Raw genomic sequence first — 19,737 nt, forward strand, 5'->3', positions numbered from 1 at the left:
ATCAAAATAGCAACAAAGAACAAAACAGAACTAATTCTGGGTCTCCTTAATGGAACATTTTAGATTCACATTGCAGTAGCTTTGTGCAAAAACAGCGTTTAATGAATATTTAAGTGTCCCCAGATAATATTTTCATGTGTTTTTTCAGTCACTCTTTGGCATATTCCAATAAATTTACCATGGCACTATATACATATATATGTCGGTCTTAAATGTTCAAAAGGTCTTAAGAAATCACAGAAAAAGCCTGCAGTCCTTAATCCGTGTTCCTTAGAGTTATGTCACTGTGCTCTGATTATAAGCCAGCCTTTAGTTGACTGTGTTAATGTGCTAAAATCCCTAAATCCTGCAGCCGGTTCCTGACAGCACAGGCCACCAGGGTTTGTGGACATGAGTGTGTACGCAGTTTGCATTAGTGTGGATTTAACCTTATTTACATATTTAAATTACACTTTCATGTGGCTATTCATGTTTGTGCATAATTTAGTATGTTTATCTCTCTTTCAGTGTGGAGGAAGTTGATCATTATGCCATCACTCTGTCTGGTATTGTAAAAGCCCACAGTTAAGCCCCAAATTATACACATCCATGACAAATTTTGATTTACAGTTCATTTTTATTTGACCATTAGGTTTCTTCTGGCTGGAAATGACATAAACAAGTGACAAACAAAAGTAAGACATTTGTTGATTCAACTGCTTACATAGGCAATGGTTAAAAGCAGACTTGCTTTCCTTTTATCTTTTCTAGCTTTAAAAATTTTGTTCCTAATTTACACTGAGAACTTACAGAGTCAATACAAACACAACCTGTGAGGTTTTGCTCCCAGTCAGTAAAATGAGACTTTACAGGTGTAGGGACTGAATTCAGTACTAACTTTTGTCATGGTGAGAAGAAACAACCATAACTTAATATCCAACATGGTAAAGACTCACAACAAGTTTCTGTCATGTCGGTTTCCTCAAACTCCAAAAAACAAGGACCTGTGAAGAGTTTTAACTTTCTAACGATGCATCTGAGAAAGTCTGCTCAAATGTTGGTTTTGTTTCTTTAAAACCTAATTTAGTGAGTTGTGTGAACTGAACTGTTCATTTAATCAACATACCGTTTCAGGTCAAAATGGCTCAAGTTATAAGAACTCATGTTTTTAAATTCTAAGGTTGAAAGACTAGACATTTTCAGTGCAGTTGGCAAAGTTAACATTAAAATAAGTTGATTTGACTACATTCCTGTCTGACGTTTTACAGTGTAAACTAGATTTTATGTAGAAACAGGACTGTTTATGTAAACCTAATGATGCATGCTTCTGGTATTTTGCTTGACCTCTGATGTCTGCAGCCAGAAATAGGGACTTTGTTTATCTTTCATGACTTCCTTCAAGACATGTGATGGTTCATCTTGTACTTGTTTGGAGGTGCATAAAGACTTCCGTCCTGCACATCCTCATTCCCCTTGAATTCTCTAATCTTCATATCACTCCTTGATTCTTTAGGTGACACACACAGGTTCAGTGCCAGCATCATCTCTTCTCCTGCCAGCTTTTTCAGTCCTCTCCCACTCAAAATACAAGTCTGAACACCCGCATCCACTACCTACGTCTTCTTTTAACGGATCCCTGGCAGCACTGCTCTCAGATTAATGCCAGATCTGCACATATTTTGGTCTCTTTCCAGCTTTGGCACAGGTGTACTGTCTGCATGCAAGCGTCAAATTAACCATTAGGTAGATGAGAAAAAATCTAAATCAAAAGTCGAAAGCAGAAAAGCTGCTTTGCTTTGTAAATAGGGAGAATACATTTATTTGTAACATTTCCTCCTCTCTTTATCAGCTTGTTTGCAATGTGACTCCATCAAACACCAAAAATACTTCTGCATTGTTCCCACTCTCCTCTTTCATTTTCACTCTTTGAATAGGATTAAATATGAAAGATGATGAAAGATCGTGTGACTTTGAGATTTCTTTCATCCTCTGTTTGCAAATATAATGCTCATGATTCCTGTTTTATTAGAAGCAATAAAAATTGAACTGGGAAATTCCACCGGTTGCTTCATCCACTGAAGAGTGTGATTTTTAGTGTGATGTTTATCTTCCCCCGCATATCCCACACCGGATATTCTATATGTTGGTGGTCTCGTCGGTCGACTCTGCCGTTCATCTCCCCTGAGCTCCTCAGTTCCTTTCTCCTCCGTTCATTTGCTCGTTGTTCGTCGCCCCTTTGCCTCTGAAACACTTTCCCTCTCATCACCGCTGATGACAGTGCCAGCCACACGTCTTGCCCTGCTCTCCGATGTGTGTTGCAGGAATATAAATCACCGGGTCACTCAGCAGCTGAACTGTCAACAGTTTGTAGACCATTGCAGGCAGAGCAGGGAAACTTGGAACATGAACTTCACCTTATTCCTCCAGCATGTGCCGTGTGTTTGATGGGGAACCAGTCCAACGACAGAAGTCGTATTTTTGAGTGATCATTCAGAGCTCCTTCTCTGACAGCTAACCCTACCGGTCAAGCGGTGTTTGGTGTCCACATAACCTCAGGATTCTGCTGACTCCTCGGGATGTCGAGCGTGTTTCAACAAGCCGAAACGTCGAATCGGGTCTCCGCTCATGGATCCACGCTGACCTGCAACTCAACACCTTGAACAGGACATCCGAGTGTGTCAGGCAGACGGCAGCTGAGGGAGCATCCCGGCTGGTCTCATCGCTCCGCCTGGCATTCCTGGAATAACACAGGAATAACCCAGAGCTCAGGATGAAATTCCCAAAACCCTTAACCTGTCAGACGGCTGAATGTAACTCACAAAGAGCTCAGATTGTTGAGCACTTTCACTTTAGTGTTGTCTGGCTCACTGTCTGCTCTTTATCTCCATTAGTCAGGAAATAGTCACATACTCATTTAGGAAAAACAGGAAAAAAACTAATCACTTGCCTTGGATGCCAATTGTGCTACAATATAAACTTCATGCATTCAGCTTCTTACATGTAAACATTTTCTGCAGCTTGTTTCTTACCTTGCAAATTGTTTTTTTTTTTTTGGTTTTCTGCAGCTAATAAGGCAATTACAGCTGCTTTGAAACACAGTTTGGGCAACTTATCTTGGCTATTTGTGGTAATTTCTTGAAACAATCTATTGGAAAAACTAAGAAAATGATTAAGTCAGTCACTAATGAAGCCCAGCATGTCTGCTGACAGTTTGGACAGCCGCCCTCTGAGGTCAGATTTGTGACTGAATGGCCAGAGATACTAAGGAAAGCTTTTCGTGGCAACACAACTCAGCTGCAAGTTGTGTGCATGTATGCCTGGAATGACTGAGTGTTATTAGTATGTATCAGGGGGATTGAAAGAGATCCTTGTTTGGGTGAGTGGGTGGGTTTGTGTCGTGGAGGACATGTAGGTTTGGTGTGTGTGTGTGTGTGTGTGTGTGTGTGTGTGTGTGTGTGTGTGTGTGTGAGAGAGAGAGAGTGTGTTCCACTCGGGGAGGGGGAAACCGCCTCTCACATCTGGCTCGCCTTGTCAGAAGTCGAGCCTCACATGCAGAAGTTATGTTGAAACATTTCTGCACCTTCGCCCCACAAACGGCTGCGGATGAGTCGGGCAGAGGGCAGAAATGCTGGATCGGTTGAATTTCTTTCGCGGTTCCTAAATCCTGCCAGTAAACGGACCTCATCCGCCTCCGCTGGTGCAGGAAGGTGACGCAGCGCAAGAGGAGCTCTGTACCAGGTGAAGCGGTGACGACTATTGCGGCAGCGAGACGCAGGAGCCGGGGGCGCAGCGTCCCAGCCGGCCGGCCGGAGGGCTGCTCACGGTGGATTTAACAGAAAGAGAGACTGGAGAAGAATATAATCTGGCCGAGCGCTGCTTTTAACTCGGGGAATATGCGTTGTTCGGCTGCACCGCAATGACAAGCCAGCGAAAGTCTGCCAAGCTACAGCTGCGGCGGTCGATCAGTGAGCAGCTGCGGGACTCCACGTCCAAGGCTTGGGATCTGCTGTGGAGAAATGTCCGGGAGAGACGACTGGCAGGTCAGAGACAAACATGGAAGTATTTTAATATGAAGTGTCTCCTCACAGATAGATGAGGAGGGACAGTAATGAGCTGCCGCCTTAAGGCACCACATAGTTTTTAAATATTAAACATCAAGGCTGCGTTAGTTTGGAAATCTGGTTTCTGGGTGAATGTTTGCCTCTGAGTCACTGTTGGAGGTCATCATTTCCACCAATATTTCATTTTGTACTATTGTCCAGACCATTTAATCACATGAGAGGGATTTAAAAGACAAAAGTTTCGCTTCAGTATGCGCTGCATTTAGCCTCATATGTCTGTAGCGTCATGCGCAAAGCGCTCCCAGATTATTTTGGGAAGGTCATTGTCAAATTTAGTGCTCAAAACAGCGCAGGCATGTGCTGTGGAGAGGAGTCCAGCAGGGGTTTCAGATGCCAGTCATTCAGTATTTGTTGTTCTAATCCAGAGAGCGGCTCACGTTGACATTTTATTATTATCACTTAGGGATTCAAAATGCTGGATTTTACGCACATCTCGCAGGGAGTCAGATGTTCTTACAGACGCGCTAATGCGCCAAGTTTCGGAGGGTCAGCCGGTTTGCTCCGTATTTACAGTGGCCTGGATGCGCAGACGTCTCCCTCTCCCAAACTGTGCGCCAGAGGAAGAGGAGAAAAGTGAGAGAAGGCGAGGAGAGAGAAAGGGAGGGAGAGCTGCAGCTGTCTCCTCGGTTTAATGCAATTACCGAGATGTGCTCCTCTTAAGCAAATTAAACGATGACATTCCCACATTCAAAACGACACAAACCGCCACAGACCAAAGCCCAGTCTGCCTGTCAGGCGTATTCAAGTGCGGACCAGTGATAGATCGCTGCAGAAAAAAAAACCTACTGAAGCTTCTGTTAAACATCATTTCCAGCTCTGCACGGAGGATAATTACTGTGATGATCGCTGCTTTCTTCATGCACAATTAATAAGAGAAGAATATCGGTCAAATGGAGCATCAGAGGACACCTGCTGCCCTCGTAATCCTCTTTTCGCCTTACTTCTCACCCCTCCATCCTGTCTTTCTAGCCAGAGCCCAAAAGCTCCCCAAAACCCACTGCCCCTCCCCCTCCTCCCCTCCCTCACCCTGCTGCTTAACCCATCAGCCCAAAGGCACACAGTTCACATCTGTCTGGATCAGATTTGGAGATGGGGAATCCTTAAAATGTGCACATCTGGCCTTACAGTTATGCTGGTATTCGGCAGTGCTTTTTCCATTGTATGAATAAGTCACGGCTGGAGAGTTCAATTTTTAATCATATGAAACTGTTTAGTTAGTCTGTGGCTGTTTTAAACAGCAGCAAAACAGTAAAAGAGCATAGCTTTCTGATAAAGTGGATTTTATTTTGACCATAAACACAAATTCAGTGAAGCCTAAACACATAAATTGCAAGCACACATTAAAGCAGAGCATTTATGTCCAAAGCCGACATAGTTTGCCAGATTCAGTCCAAATATAATCTAGATGCAAGCAAAAATAAGCCACATTTTTAAGCTGCAATCATAACTAGATGCATTAATGAACAAATGGACAGATCAGGCGCTGAACCGACTGAATGTGAAAGTGAATTTAATTGTGTTTATGGTTCCCTTCAATAAAATCATCTGTGTGTTTGTGTTACTGTGTGCGTCTGAGTGTGTAAACTGAGAGTACATGATAACACCTGGATTTAGTTGTAATTCCACAGATTTTTGGGTTAGTGGTGGGGGTCGGGTCTCCCTTTGTGTGTGGGATTTGTGGGTCTTAGTTGCCTCGATATGATTGTTTTTGTATGTGTGTGTGTGTGTGTGTGTGTGTGTGTGTGTGTGTGTGTGTGTGTGTGTGTGTGTTAGACAGCATGGATGCAGATTGAGGGATTTTCAAAAATGTAAAGCTTTATCTTAATTCATCTGTTTCCAACTGGGCATTATTGTTCATATAGTCAGTTTGCCTCCTTGTATTTCTGGAATGGTCTTTCGCTGCTGTAGTCAAAATACTCAGTTAGTAAAACCCAGTTGTTGAATTATATCCGTGTTGGGTGTCTCAGGGCGTCCTGCTGTTCAAAGTGAATTTCTTGTTAGCGACCCCGAATGCCTTTGAAGATTATCAACATCCTCTGCAGGACTCAGTCAATCACCACTTCTTCCTCTATAGCTCCAGAATCTGCAAGATGCAATAGCATGATTTTCTTTACATATACACATTCATCTAACTGCCAGCTTTAGGGACTGATTTAAAAATCACATTGATTCTTTTTAGTTTCATCTGCTCCTGGTCAAAATCCAGATTCTTATCTCCTCTGAGGTCCTGTGGAGCCTCAGATGCTCAGACATGGAGTCCCTCGGCTTTAGGTGAAAGATTAAAGGTGGCTGAGCTTTGATGGTCAGAGTCCTGAAGTTTGGAAATGCCCCAACTGTGAAACTCTGTTTACATTAGTATCGTCTTTTAAATCACTTAAAATCTCATAACTCTCCATCCTCACCCTCACCCCGACCATGTTGAGGCAAGTAGCTGCCCTCCCTGAGTCTGGTTCTGCCAGAGTTTTTTTTTTTTTTTTTTGTCCTTCCTGGTAACGGGGATTTTTTTTGTTCTTCCCACTGTCACCAATCGCTTGCTCAAATGGAATCCAAAGAAGACTTTTGTGTTGTGGGGCTTCTCTGTATGGATTTTGTAAGGTCTTCTCCTTATTATGTGAAGCGCCTGAGATGATATATGTTTTGAATTGGCACTGTATGAATAAAATTGAAGGGTTCAAAAATCAGACATGCAGCTTTTGCCTGATCTAACCTGTTTATATATCTTCATATTTACTTCTGTGTCTTAGCTATGACATCATCAAACTTTATTCATTGTAGAGCACAGATATTCAGTGCAATCATTCGCTTCAAGGCATTAAATGCTAGAATGTATTCAGTTATATTAGGACCTAAACACATTCTCTAAGAGTTATGCAAGTTTAAGTGTGATTAGGATGATGACATGCAAAAGAGCTTGCAAAATAAATGGCAAAAATATGAAGAATTTAGAGCTGATCTATCAAATGATCAATAAGAAAAGCAGAACAGATGAGGACACATTTGTTACATGTTATGTTTGATAATAATAATAAATTTTATTTATAAAGCGCTTTTCCAAAAACTCAAAGACGCTGGATAGTGTTCAGGGGTTTTATATTCTGTTTGAGAAGCAAAAGGTTTACTGATATGAAAGATGAAATCATGCCAAAATTGTATTTGCTTAAAAAAAATTGTTCTTTTGCTTTTTCTTTATATTATCCAGCTGTTTGTTGTTGTGTCCCAACCATCTGTGTATTCGATTTATCTTTACGGTCACATTAGTTTAGCTTATTTTCCAGTGTCTTCTTCAGCCTGTTCAGTTTCTGTCCTGCATCTAGCTGAGAGAGAATGATAGCTATTATATTACCAGCTGCTTACTACAGCCCTGCCCTGAACCGCTCAAGTTACACACGTCTATTTAGCTCACTATTACATTACTGTACCAGCCCGCTGTGCCCTGGGTCAGCTTGACATTTACTCTGTGTCCTGCACAGTGTTTTGGGTCCGTTTTCTTTTTCTTTTAAGTTCACGTTGAGTGACATGTAAAGTAATTAAAGACAATTCACACCTCCACAACTGCAGTGAAAATGAAATTCTAATAATGTTCTCTCATATTTCCTCCAGAGGGCAGTGTAATCAAATCCAGTCAGATTTTATCTTTCACAGCTTCTCTGAATATTTGACTGAGCATGATTTAGGATGTAGAGTTGATGCACTTTTATGGGATTTCACTGCGTTCGCTCACTTTTTGGACAGGCAGCATATAAAAAGCTACTCCGTAATGCTCCCCTGCTATGAGATCAGGTGTGTGTGACTGCTGACCTCAGACTGACTTTGCTATGACCTACTTTTCACGTGCGCCCCGTCCAACTCTTACCCCCTGCCTATTAGCCCCCAAAAATGAATACAAATGACCGCCCGTGTCCTGGAGTCCTATTAAATCACTATTCTGCAAAACTGGGTCAAAGTACGACTTCCCTCCTCCTTCCTCCGCTCTCTGCATTCCATACATTAATCACTAACTTGGTGACTGTATGGCAATGTTCACTCGCACGTTTCACACATCAGCATTGCTTACTACAGCTGCTACATGACAGGTTTTATTGGTTGTATTGTTATCTAGAGGGATGTAGGTGATTCTTTTGTGCTGGATTAGTTATGTTAAATGTCATGTGATGTGAATTTAATGGTGTGGATTTGAAGAACATTTCTCAATGGCATTACAGTCCCACTCAGCATTGGAAACAATACTTTTTCTCCTACATACATTCCTCAGTGCAGTCTCACACACCCACATACGCTCCATTGTTCTGCTCCTTCCCATTTCACATTGGGATGTGGCCATTGGGTTATTTTTTTCCAGGCCTATCCCCATTCTGATCACATCTACCATAACAGATCTGCCCTCCTCACCCACACTTATTCACATTTGCCTGGGGCATGTACCAAACTGTGTCTTTGGCAGAACTTCAGGAAGCTGGGCAGCATTCCCTGAGCGCTCTGGTCATTGGCTGCTGGTCACGTGACCAAAAGGAAAGACTGTGAGGAAGCAACAGTGAGTTTGTTTTTCCTCCCATCTCAATCTCAGCTGAGAATTCAGCACGCACTTGTGTGTGGGGAGAACAACGTCTGTCATCCGAGTCAGGTGGTGTGATGAAGCGGCCTGTGTGTTTGCTTGGTTGCGGTTGGAGTTGGAGGGAGGAGGAGGCGGCAGGGTGGGGAGCTGGTTTGACTTCCAGTGAGGACATGTTAGAGGCAGGAATTCGCAAGGAAGGAGTGCTCGCACAATAACTCATCAGGGCAGGAGTAAGGAGGACGTAGAGGTCGGTGGGGGATTAGATAGTATGTTATGGCGGCTGCAGACAGCGGTATGACCGTTATGGATGATGTGGATGCTGCAGTGAGTGTGGACGGTGTGGCTACCTCAGCACACTGTGAAGGTGCAGACAGAGCAGTTTCGAGAGAGACAGTAAAGAACAATGTGGATCCTTTGGACGGTGCGACAGAAACTGCTAAAGATGAGGATGTTAGTGTAGGAAAATCTACACACCCAGTGAATTTAACCACTGCTGACGGTGTGGACAATACAAGGGAGAGTGCTGACAGTATCTGCCCTGAGGACAGCACAGACAGTGCTGATCAGACAGACAGCAGAAGTATGGATGTCGACGACATTACGGACAGTGTGGATCAGAGTGCCAAGGGCGACAGTAACGGCTGTGAGAGTGACGGTGACGGCACCAATGAGAGAACCTGCCTGGAGGCCATGACACCTGACGGCCAGGACTACTACCTGAGGCTGGGAGTCACCCCTCAGCGACGCTCTGCCCTGCGACTCTCACGCATCATTGCCCGCCAGCAGCTTCTCCGGAGGCTGGCACAAGGTAGATACAGAGAGGTTTGAGGCAAAGTTATGAGTCCATCAGTCATTGCTGGAATTTTAGGGTGGAATTTGATTTAACGTGACTGGTTTTTGCAATTTCTGTGATTTGGATTTGACCTGGTGTTGATTGTTGAGGGGAAAAAAAAGAAAAAATCAGGATTGTAATCAGAATCTGAAAGGTTGTATTGCCAAGCAGGTTTTCACATGAGGAATTTAGCTTGATGTTTTAGTGCAGAACAGTAACATGCAGATTAAAAAAGTGGTGCAAGACAAATAAGAAGCAAGTGTTACAGGTCGAATTGACAGCAATTCTGCATGTTTTCATTCACCGATGCAATTTTTTCCACAAGGTTTAAGTGTGTTCTAAAACTTCTCATTTGATTTTTGAAGCCTGCCTATTATGAATTCTCTTTTAGCTTTCTTTTCTCCTGTAGAAGTGATTTCTCATCTGTTCTGTCTATAAAGAAGAGCACTCTGTGCAGATTCAACCAATGTGAGCTTTGATAAGGGTGTGAACTTGAAAGCACAGGAAGGAAGATTGTGATTACAGCCTTTTCATGTTAGTTTATCTTCCCTGTTTAGGAATTCAAACATTTGTTGACATATTAACACCATAGCAATCGTTTACCAACACGACTTTTGGCAGGATCCCCTCGATATTGTGCTCCATCGTTTCTTCTTTAAGAATATTACCAGCACACGGACACATTTCTGGATTCAGTCAGCCAAACATATGGAGCCACTTCTACCTCAAAGATGCGTTTCATAAATCTAAAAGAAGTCATAACAAACCCTGAAGGGCTGTAGTGTTATTGTTTTTGTCTGTGTACTGCTCACCCAACTGGTTACTTCCTCAGCTTCCTGTCACATGACTCATGTTTCCCAGGGTGTAAATAGAACATCCAACAAAAGCAAAACTGTCACAACTCAGGCTTGGAGCTGTAAATTGTGTTCACTGTGGTAGATGAGTTACTCTTCTCTCTGTTTTGAGGTTTATCGGGGTGCATTGTTGTTTTGTTGTTTTTTTTTTTGCTTCCCAGTAACCATGACACGTGAGGAATGAATGGATGAGCCCCCCTTTGATGATAAATCTGTCTCTGAGTCAAATATTATATGAAGCATCAAGAGAGTGACAGATATGGCAGGAATGTAGATGGTGAAGCAAGTTTATACCTGTGCTGGATGATGGTATGACTTCTTAAAGTCACTGCTGTTTGCATTAATACTCACTTTTCTCTTCGCACCCTCCCAAACACACACTCCCCTGTCACATTCCACCTCTCAGCAGCTGCTAGACTATGAGCCAGCCTTAAAAAAGAAACCCACTGACCCAACCAAACTTATGTTCAAATCTGATACTTTTTGAAAGCAGTAGTTTTTGATTAATATCTCCAAGTGCATATCTGTATATACAAGTTAAAGCAGTCACTTAAGATATTATCACATTTTTGATTTTACTACCAGCAACTGAGATTTTTTACTTTCACTGATCTCTTTATGTTGTTTTTGGCTGGCTCCTTTTCCATAGGCTTTAACTGGGTTGTATTATGGCAACTGTGAAGCATATAGACTCACTTTTTTTTTCATTAGAGGCATTATAAGGGGATGAATCGCCATATAAAGAATCCTGAATAGAAGTCTAGGGGAGGAATTCCACAAAAAATGGTTGTTGTGTGACGCATGTCCCACCCCTCAAATAGCCAAACCAGAAGTTTAACCTGTGGGGAATGATGCTTTTTAAACCACATTTTGTCAGACTTTTAAGTAGTTTTATCAGTTTTGACTTTAAATTCTACACATGCAGCTTTTTGATGTCCCAGTGAGCACTGAAATTGCAATTTTTGCTTCCTCCTCATTCATTTAAACAGGGTTCTGGTCTTCTTAGCCCAAAATAACTGCCCTAGATGGCTCCTGTGTGGCAAGACTGGTCTGTAAGGATGCTTTTACAATTATTATCATTGATCTATTGTCATAAATATTACAATTATTATCATTTTTATATTCATCAAGCCAGTTAGTGAATCTGTGTTCCTTGTGTCCCTGTTTGTTTGTCATCAAGTCAAGCCACCATTACATTCATTCAAGCCTGAAATTATCCATACCCCTAGCACACTTTGACTTAAAGTTACTTTTCTTCAACCAGCAAGTTTTTCTTTGATTGGAAATGACTTGTGTTTCTCAAAAGATAATAAATATGATGTATAAGAGGCATCATTGTGGTAGAAATAATTTCTCAGCTTTTATTTACATTAAAATGTGACATTAAGTTAAAATTTGCTAGGGGTATGAATAATTTCAGGCTTGACTGTATGTTGCGGATTTTAACAGATGTTGAGATTAAGTGTTTTCTAATAGAGAAATAAGACTTTGCATTTATGTCACAACTTTAAATATTAAAGTGAGGACTATTGTACACATTTACTAGACTCATTTAAGGTTGAAACCCCACAATATTACCTACTCTACCAAATTATCTAACAAATTAGGTATATATGTAGGTTAAGACTGTGCAAAATTCTACATAAAAAAACGCAGCAAATCTAAAGATTTTCTGTAAGCAAACATACAGGCAACAGTGAAGAGGAATAACACCTATTTAAGAGCAGGAGACCTCCAGCAGCTCAGGCAAGGTGGCCATCTGCCTCGACCAGTTGGACTGAGGGTAAAGAGGAGAGAGAAAAGGACAACAGAGACGGACAAGAGATCATAAACACTGAACAGGTTGGTGGGATCAGAGGCTGCAGCTCCAGAGTCGACCCAAATACCTGCAAAGAGACAGCGAGGACAAAGAACAAACTTCAGGAGAGAGAAGACATAAGACAAAATAAACGGGTTGTGACAAGAATGACAAAAACACTCTACTATAAACACATATGGAAACAGCCATTTAATTATTCCAATTTATCCTTTAAATCTTCACCTGTCTGTGTTTTCTTTTAATGAAAGCTGTTGTTAGAGAAACCCTCAGTTAAAATGTCTGTCAGAGTAAAAGTTGACTATCACTTACTGTGATGCTCACCAGTGTTACGCTGCCAAGCCACAAAGCTGCACCGACATCCCGGCCAAGCTGAGCTCTAAACTGAGCCAGGTGATAATCACTGCTCAGTCGCTGAAAGGCAAAAGGAACACAATGTGACACGCATATAAACACACCTTGCATCCCTTTCATGTAACCATAGCCTGAAGCCATTTAATGCTTCTGCTTGATTTAAACGCGTTGCTTTAACACCCTCTGCTGGCGAAGCTGTGGCACAACCCAACACAGCTATTGACTTGTCTCATCCAGTCCCACTCTATTAATCAGGTCTGTTAATACTTCCCATAAACTCCTTTGCTTTTGCTAATTATAATCAACTGCTAACTTACAGCAGTCCGTCCAAGCTGCACTATCATGTATCCAGGCGTCTCTAAACTCTGCAGTCCTCAGTCGATGAAGCACAGGAGACTCTTTGCCTGAACCTGCACTGATTTCATGCCAGTATTGATTGTGTTTTACAGTACATTCCTGAGGGCTCGACATCATCACAGATGAACCACACGAGACAGGACAGACAGATTCCGCTTTACCGTCCCTCCCTCCCTTCCTTCCTCTCCCATCACTCCTCCTCTGTCTTCTTTGCTACTTTTTTTTTTGACCTTTAAACATGAAGGACTAAGTGCTTTAGCGTATGTGGGAATATGGCTGCTTTCCAGGCATCCTGTGTGTGTGTGTGTGTTTGTGTGTAGTGTAGTTTTTGCTAATTTTCTCGATTCTTTATCATGCTTTTTGCCCAAAAAGACTAAAATTAATAAACAACATGTAATTTTAGCTTTGTAAAATTAGCTAATTTCTCTTTATTTTCGCTTTCCGTTACTGCTTGTTGTCCATTAGTGCACCTCAGTGTAACAATCATCCCACTGACATGTTCATCCCGGCATCTTCCTGCTGCTGTTCTTAGCTCACATGCTGCTCCGGAGGCATGGGAAATTCAAGGCAGGAAATGATATCATACAAGCCACTTCAGGCTCCTTGGGACCCAGTGCGAGGCAGACATAATACAGTAAAAAGGCCGTCAGAGAGTCAGAGTTACTGGCTTTGGATGAAAAGGCAGGAAATTAAAGATAGAGGAAAGAAAAGACAAAAAATTCCATTTACAAAAAGGCCGAGCGGACACTGGGGTGCTTGCATTGTATGTGTTATGTAACAAGGCTGGCACTGTTGTTATGTAAGGAATTACCTTACAGCTCCTTTGTCCTACACACCAACGCAGTCAAACACACTCGTACACATTCCCATCTGTCCGCCTTCTCAGCTGTACTTCTAGCGGTTTGCTGCCTGTTGTCATATATTCTCCACAGCAGGAATGCAGGGACATGGAATAGACTGAAGCACAGTGGGCAGCTTGGATTAACTCTGTCTGACTGTGTGTATTGGAGTGTTTCATGGCCCGCTAATAACATGTTTGTGTACTAATTAATCTTTTAATTAAATTCTGCACACATCAACAGCGGTGCTTTGTCCCCACACAGACAAAAGCTTTACCACTTGTCTTTTTTATGCACCAACACAAAGACATACTGGCAATTACACGTGCACAAACACTGTAATGAAGCAGAGCATTTTGTGCTTTTTTCCACTATATCTTGCAACGACATTAGCTTCATAGCTGTTGATTACTTTTGAATGCAACACTTAAGGTGGTTAATGTGCAATTGTTGCGTTGGGTGCTATGTAGTTTTAGTTGGAGGTGAGCTCAGTGTGTTAACAGTTTCCTAGCAACAGTCTAGGTAGAGGAAAAGTTAACCAGACTGAAGTAAGTATGCCGGAGTTCTTTCTTAATCCTGGAAGAAAGACTCAAACTTTAGCTCTGAAATCATCAAAGGTTCTGTGTTTTCGTTTAAAGGCATGATATCTTAAATAAAAATAAAAAAATAATAAAAAAATAGCCAAAAGCGCACTATTTGTCACAGCTAGAAACTGTAAAAACAGTAAGATTTATCAGATTTCCAATTTTCATTGGCCTAAATGTGTAATGTGGCCTGGAAAATTAAATAAATCTGATTAAAATAAACAGACACAGACAAAATATGGTTAAATATATATCTACACTAAAAATCTATAGAAATACTAAATGTAATTAAAATTCAGTGTACAATATTTACACATTTCAAGGCACAGTGATTTAAAGTGCAATATTTTGCAATGTTTTATCAAAATCACTTCAATTGCAGTAAATTAACAGTTTAGGCTGAACATGTTCTGCAAAAAAAAAAAAAAAAAAAAAAAATCAGCACTCCTAGCCAGTACATTTTTCATGTCACGGCTGCAATTAACAAGCACATGACAAAAATTCAAGGGTTTTTGGTTAAACTGCAGATGTTTACACAAAGCATATAGCAGACAAAGATGGAAAAATGAAAATGCAAGTAGTAATATGTCTGTAGCATATGAAGTCAGCAGCATTTTTGCAGTATTGGTAACACCTGCACTTGTAAAACATTTGTACGTATTTATTTCAGTGGGTTTTTTTTTTTTAGTTTTTGTTAAGTAAATAATCATATTATGCTGTTTCAGTGGAGGTGCAGGACTTTATATTGCAGTGAAAAATAAGCTCACCGTGAGAAAAAATATGACGGCAGCAAAAAATGCCTAAAAACTGCTCAGGCTTTAAAGGGTTAAGTATTCTGCAAAAATAAAAAATAAAATCAAAAAACTTCTGGGGGCTCTGTTGAATCCTTCCTGAACAAACCCTGAGTTAAATGTACACTTTGACTCATCATCTTTGTATTCAGTTACACCACAATTTAGTGAAATCAACCTTTTGCTTTCAACAAGCATTAAAGAATATGACTGACTGCATTCTGTGCTTTTTTTGTTGTCATTAATTCCTATGAAAAGACAAAAACCAATGGAGCGTTTGCTGTTTCTTAAGTCTTTTCATCAAAACTCCCCAAATATTTTTTTTCCTGTGAGACATAAAGCTTCAAAACAGTATTTGTTTTCTAAAACAGACATTCTGGTGCTCTAGTGTTTAGCAAACATCTGTCATACAGGAGCAAACTGCATTTGTTGGCTATTTCCAGGATTTGGTGCCATAAGGTTAATGTGACAGTGACAGTGCTGACGTTGATTATAATGATGGAACATGGCAGCTCTACAATGACGTGGCTCACTGATGTGTTCTTAAGTTTTTAATGAGGTCTGTGAGACACTGGAAAATTAACGGTTTGCTGCTTTTTTTTCCTTGTCCGTGTCCTGCTCTTCATCTGCATTTTTTAAACCTTGCTAAACCTTGCTTCCATAAAAAGAGTGGATATTTGTTAAAATCTCACTCTTCAGTAAATAATGGCGTGGTGTGTCTTCCTCCCTGCGGTTTTCCCACAGGGTCTGTCCATCTCTGCTGCCCTCCCCACCCCAGCTGTCTGGCTGTCTCATCCTTTTTGCATTCTCTCTGACTCACTGGGGGCAACATCTGGACGGCTGTAAACGTCCACACTGCTGTGTGTGCATGTATGTGCACACTGCTTTCTCCCACACATTGTTCTGGTCTGCACTGTAGCGCCGCAAACCAATAGAAAGAGGCCAAGGTCAGAGTCGCCTTCCTTGTTGGTCAAGCCAGTAGGTTCAGCTGACATGTGAAGTTAGCGTCCACCAGTTGTCCGTCTGCGACCTCGGGGGTCTGACTGATGCAAACGCCAGCTGAAATTAGCCGTTTCCTCCGTGGACGTGACGGGTGGGGGGCACCATCAGGTCTGGTAGGAAGATGCGGAGTTGATGGCGATGGCAAGATTCTTGTAGGAGAAAGGGCGAGGAGGCTGCAGTGAAAGAAGCAAAGAGGGCGGATGGGTGAGAGAAAATGCGTGAGGGAGTGTTTTTGTTAAAAGAAAGATTGTGAGGGGGATAAAATATGGAGGATAGGAGTGGGAAGGATTCAGAAAGAGCACAAAGGTGAGAAAGAGAGGATTTTTAACAGAGGTAATGAGATTATGAGAAGATGACATGTAGGTGTAGGAAGAAATGAACACAGAGAGGGAATTAGTAAGAAACTGAACAAGTGTGACAAGAAGGAAGGCGTCCAATTCAGCAGAACACTAAGAGAGCTGTAGAAATAGAGCGATATTGGATGTGGATCCTGACAAAGATGAAAGTGCGAGAGAGGAGGTTGAGGAGAAAATTAGAGGGAAGAGAAAACCTGCATGGGGCTGGCTGGAAGAGGGAGGCAGAGTTGTAAACACAAGGGCTGGAAAGAGCGAGGGAGAAAGTACAGAATCTCTGCCTCTTGATGGAAAGCTGAATAGCAGTGAATGGACGTGCCACGGGATGGAGAGGAAACTTCAGACTGAGCAGAGGAGAAAGAAATAGAAGCATGTCATCACCCGCACCATGAGGGCTTCGAGTAAGTTTTCCCATTTCTCGGCCTGCAGGCTCTCTCCGGCTTCTCGCTGGAATTCTTCTGTCTCTCCGGTCTATTTTCAGAGAAAACAGTTCTTTTTTTTTCAGGATCTACCCCCTTGTTGCTTCATATGTGATTTAGAGAGAGGAGGTATGCTGAGAATGTTGGGAAAGGGATGTAATTGCCGGATTGCGGTGAAAGGATCATTTCCTCGGACCGTTCTCATCTCTGATGGTGGAGACTGGTGGAGGCTTTTTATTGCCTCGCTGAACTCTGTCCTCTGTGTTTCTGTGGTGCCCGACCTGTTCAGCGCCGGCACCTTTAAATGATTGAATGAGACAAGTGAGCATGAATGAGCAGGGCCTTGATGGAGGGGTGAGAGAAGAGCAGCGACTGTAGAATGATACATTGCTGCCGATGATTTTTGGATGACAGTGGCATTGCTTAATATAATTTAATGTTTAATGACTTTGTGTGGAGGTTTTTGTTCATTTTAACCAGCACTTGTACCAATTCTTTCATCCATATTTTGTCCTTTATGAAAATAGTAGCTCTGAGCTTGGACATATTTTTAACATATGTGTTCATGCATATGTATGTTTCATTGTTTCAGTATATATATTATGTCTTTCATCGTGCTGTTCTCTCTGATGTCTTTGTCAGCACAAAGAGCTGCTGCAGAGCGGTTTAATAATTGTCTGCTCATAAAGAAAGCATACACACACACACACACTCACACATGCACATTTCAGAGCTGCCACTTTAGCAGCGTGTGCAATACATATGCTAGCGGAAAAAAGTAGTAAAACAAATGCCTGTAAAATCTCATGGTGCTGGAGGCAGCACCTAATGGGGTGTGGTGCCATATGTAAGAGCCTGTTACATTTATGCATTAACAGCGGAAATCTGACTGCCGGCTGGTACATCTGAGTGGACATCATATGCGAGTGCAGCATGTGATGTTAAACCGTGTTTCCTTTGTCTTCTCGAGATAATGCAGCTTCCCTCTCTGGCTAATTTCCAGCTTTTTCCAGTCTCATCATTCCACTGAATTCCCAAAGGAAAACTAAATGCTCTGAGATGTTCCTTCTCTGTACACTAAAAACGCTCGGATAGTCTACAACCACAAATGCACATGAGGCTCTGATGCTCTGTCTTGATTTATTGGTGTTTATAATATATTTTTAGGTTTTAATAATTGAGACCATCAGGAGGGGGACATTGTTCCAGCGCAAGTCTCAGAGGGAAATTCAATCATTTTAGGGACTTTCCTCCACAGAAATTATGCAAAATCATAAAATTGTTTTGGGATCCAGATGTTTTTTTACGACTCTGAATTGCTTTCATAATAATCTAGCTAAATGTGGACATACAGGGAAGATTGTTAGATGCCAGTAATCTGTATATCTACATTAATGTGTGTATTTAACGTGTCTCTATTGCTTTTTTTTATTACAGAGATTGAGGCTAAGGAGGCTTGTGATTGGCTTAGAGCAGCAGGGTTTCCACAGTACGCCCAGCTTTATGAAGGTAACACACACACACACACACACACACACACACCACCAAGACCTCCTCCTTCAAATCTCTCCTTTTGTTTATTCTCTTTGTTTAGTTAGTTTTCTCTGTGTGTGTCTTATTTTCCATCATCTCTGTCTCTTGCTCTCTCTCCGCCTCTTTCTGCCATCCCTCCATCTCTGTTTTCCCGTCTTCTGGGCCACTGCAATCTATTTCCAGGCTTCAGTTCCTGTCCAGAGGGAGGGGTCATGGGAAAGGCCTTGTTATCACTGCTGGGACTCTCATAGCTTCTCTTTCTCTCTTCTTCCTTCCACCTTTCTCCCTTTACCCCTCCACTCCCACCCCTTTTCATCCTTAAAGAAAAGCCTGTCATCTTTTACTTTTTCTCTGTTTCTTTCACCTTTCACCATCCACTCTTTCTTTTTTGCCCTCCTTCCCCTCCCACTCCTTTTTGAAAACCTACAGGCGTTTGTTCATGCGATGATCATCGGGTCTCATGCAGTTGAGGCACAAACAGGAAATGGGTCCCGTAATCTAAGAAGTAGCTCTTAAAAATCTGGCAGTCCTACTTTAGCAACACACATCTAACATCTATACAAACACAAGCACACGCTGCTTCTCTGAGGAAAAAAAAAACACTGTGGAGCTCCAGTAATGTCGGGTTGTGGATGCCGGGCTGTGGCTGCTCCTCCGGGTGCACATGATGCCTGCAGTCTGCCACCACACACATAGAATCACCAAAATAAAAAGCATGAGTCATTTTAGCATTGTGTGGGATTCAGAGTTATTTCGGGGTTTGGAAACTTCAATGCAAATGGCAAGTGTTAACAGCGACGGCGGCAGCTATGCCATACTTCACAGACTTCATTAACAGTTCACCGGAGAAAAGCAGTCATCTCCTGTCAATCATTAACTAACAAAACTCAACCTCTCGTTCGTTTTCTCTTCCGCTTCCTCACAGATTCCCAGTTTCCGATTGATATTTCCTCGGTGAAAAGGGACCACGACTTTTTGGACCGGGATCTGGTGGAGCCTCTGTGTCGGTGAGGACGCATTTACACTTGTTCTCTGGCGCATTTAACGCCAATAAAATCAGCAGATTCCTTTCCTAGTCCCCTCCCGTCCTGTCTCTGTGCGGCCTGGTGCTAACCGCCGCTCATTAGATGTCTGACCCCGACCCTTAATGAACTCCCCGTCCATGTCTCCCGCCCAGACACCCAGCCTTTGATCTGGTCACCTCCTCTCCGCCACGCTCTGATCTCCCATTCAAAGAGGAAAGACCCTCAGGGGGCGAAAAATAAGAGGAGGGGGATGAATGGGTGAGGGTAAAGGGCTGAAGGAGTGAGGGGATGCCAGTATATTCCAGCAGATGGCTTTGAGTGTGTGT

General features: G+C 42.2%; 1 protein-coding gene across 3 annotated transcripts in view; it reads left to right on the top strand.

Annotated features, from left to right (window-relative positions):
- The window catches only part of stard13a (StAR-related lipid transfer (START) domain containing 13a), a 59,924-nt gene that overhangs the window by 26,132 nt on the left and 14,055 nt on the right, over nucleotides 1–19,737 (top strand). For 2 of the 3 annotated variants that reach the window (XM_035943040.2, XM_023298500.3), the window contains 2 exons: nucleotides 18,291–18,362; nucleotides 19,312–19,393. In XM_035943040.2, coding sequence (XP_035798933.2) covers nucleotides 18,291–18,362; nucleotides 19,312–19,393 — 154 coding nt within the window. Of the gene's footprint in view, nucleotides 1–8,752; nucleotides 9,461–18,290; nucleotides 18,363–19,311; nucleotides 19,394–19,737 lie in introns of those variants that run through there. The other variant, XM_023298499.3, reaches the window with a different exon arrangement.

Source organism: Amphiprion ocellaris, chromosome 14, assembly GCF_022539595.1.
Source record: "Amphiprion ocellaris isolate individual 3 ecotype Okinawa chromosome 14, ASM2253959v1, whole genome shotgun sequence".
In the NCBI taxonomy this organism is placed as follows: Eukaryota; Metazoa; Chordata; class Actinopteri; family Pomacentridae; genus Amphiprion; species Amphiprion ocellaris.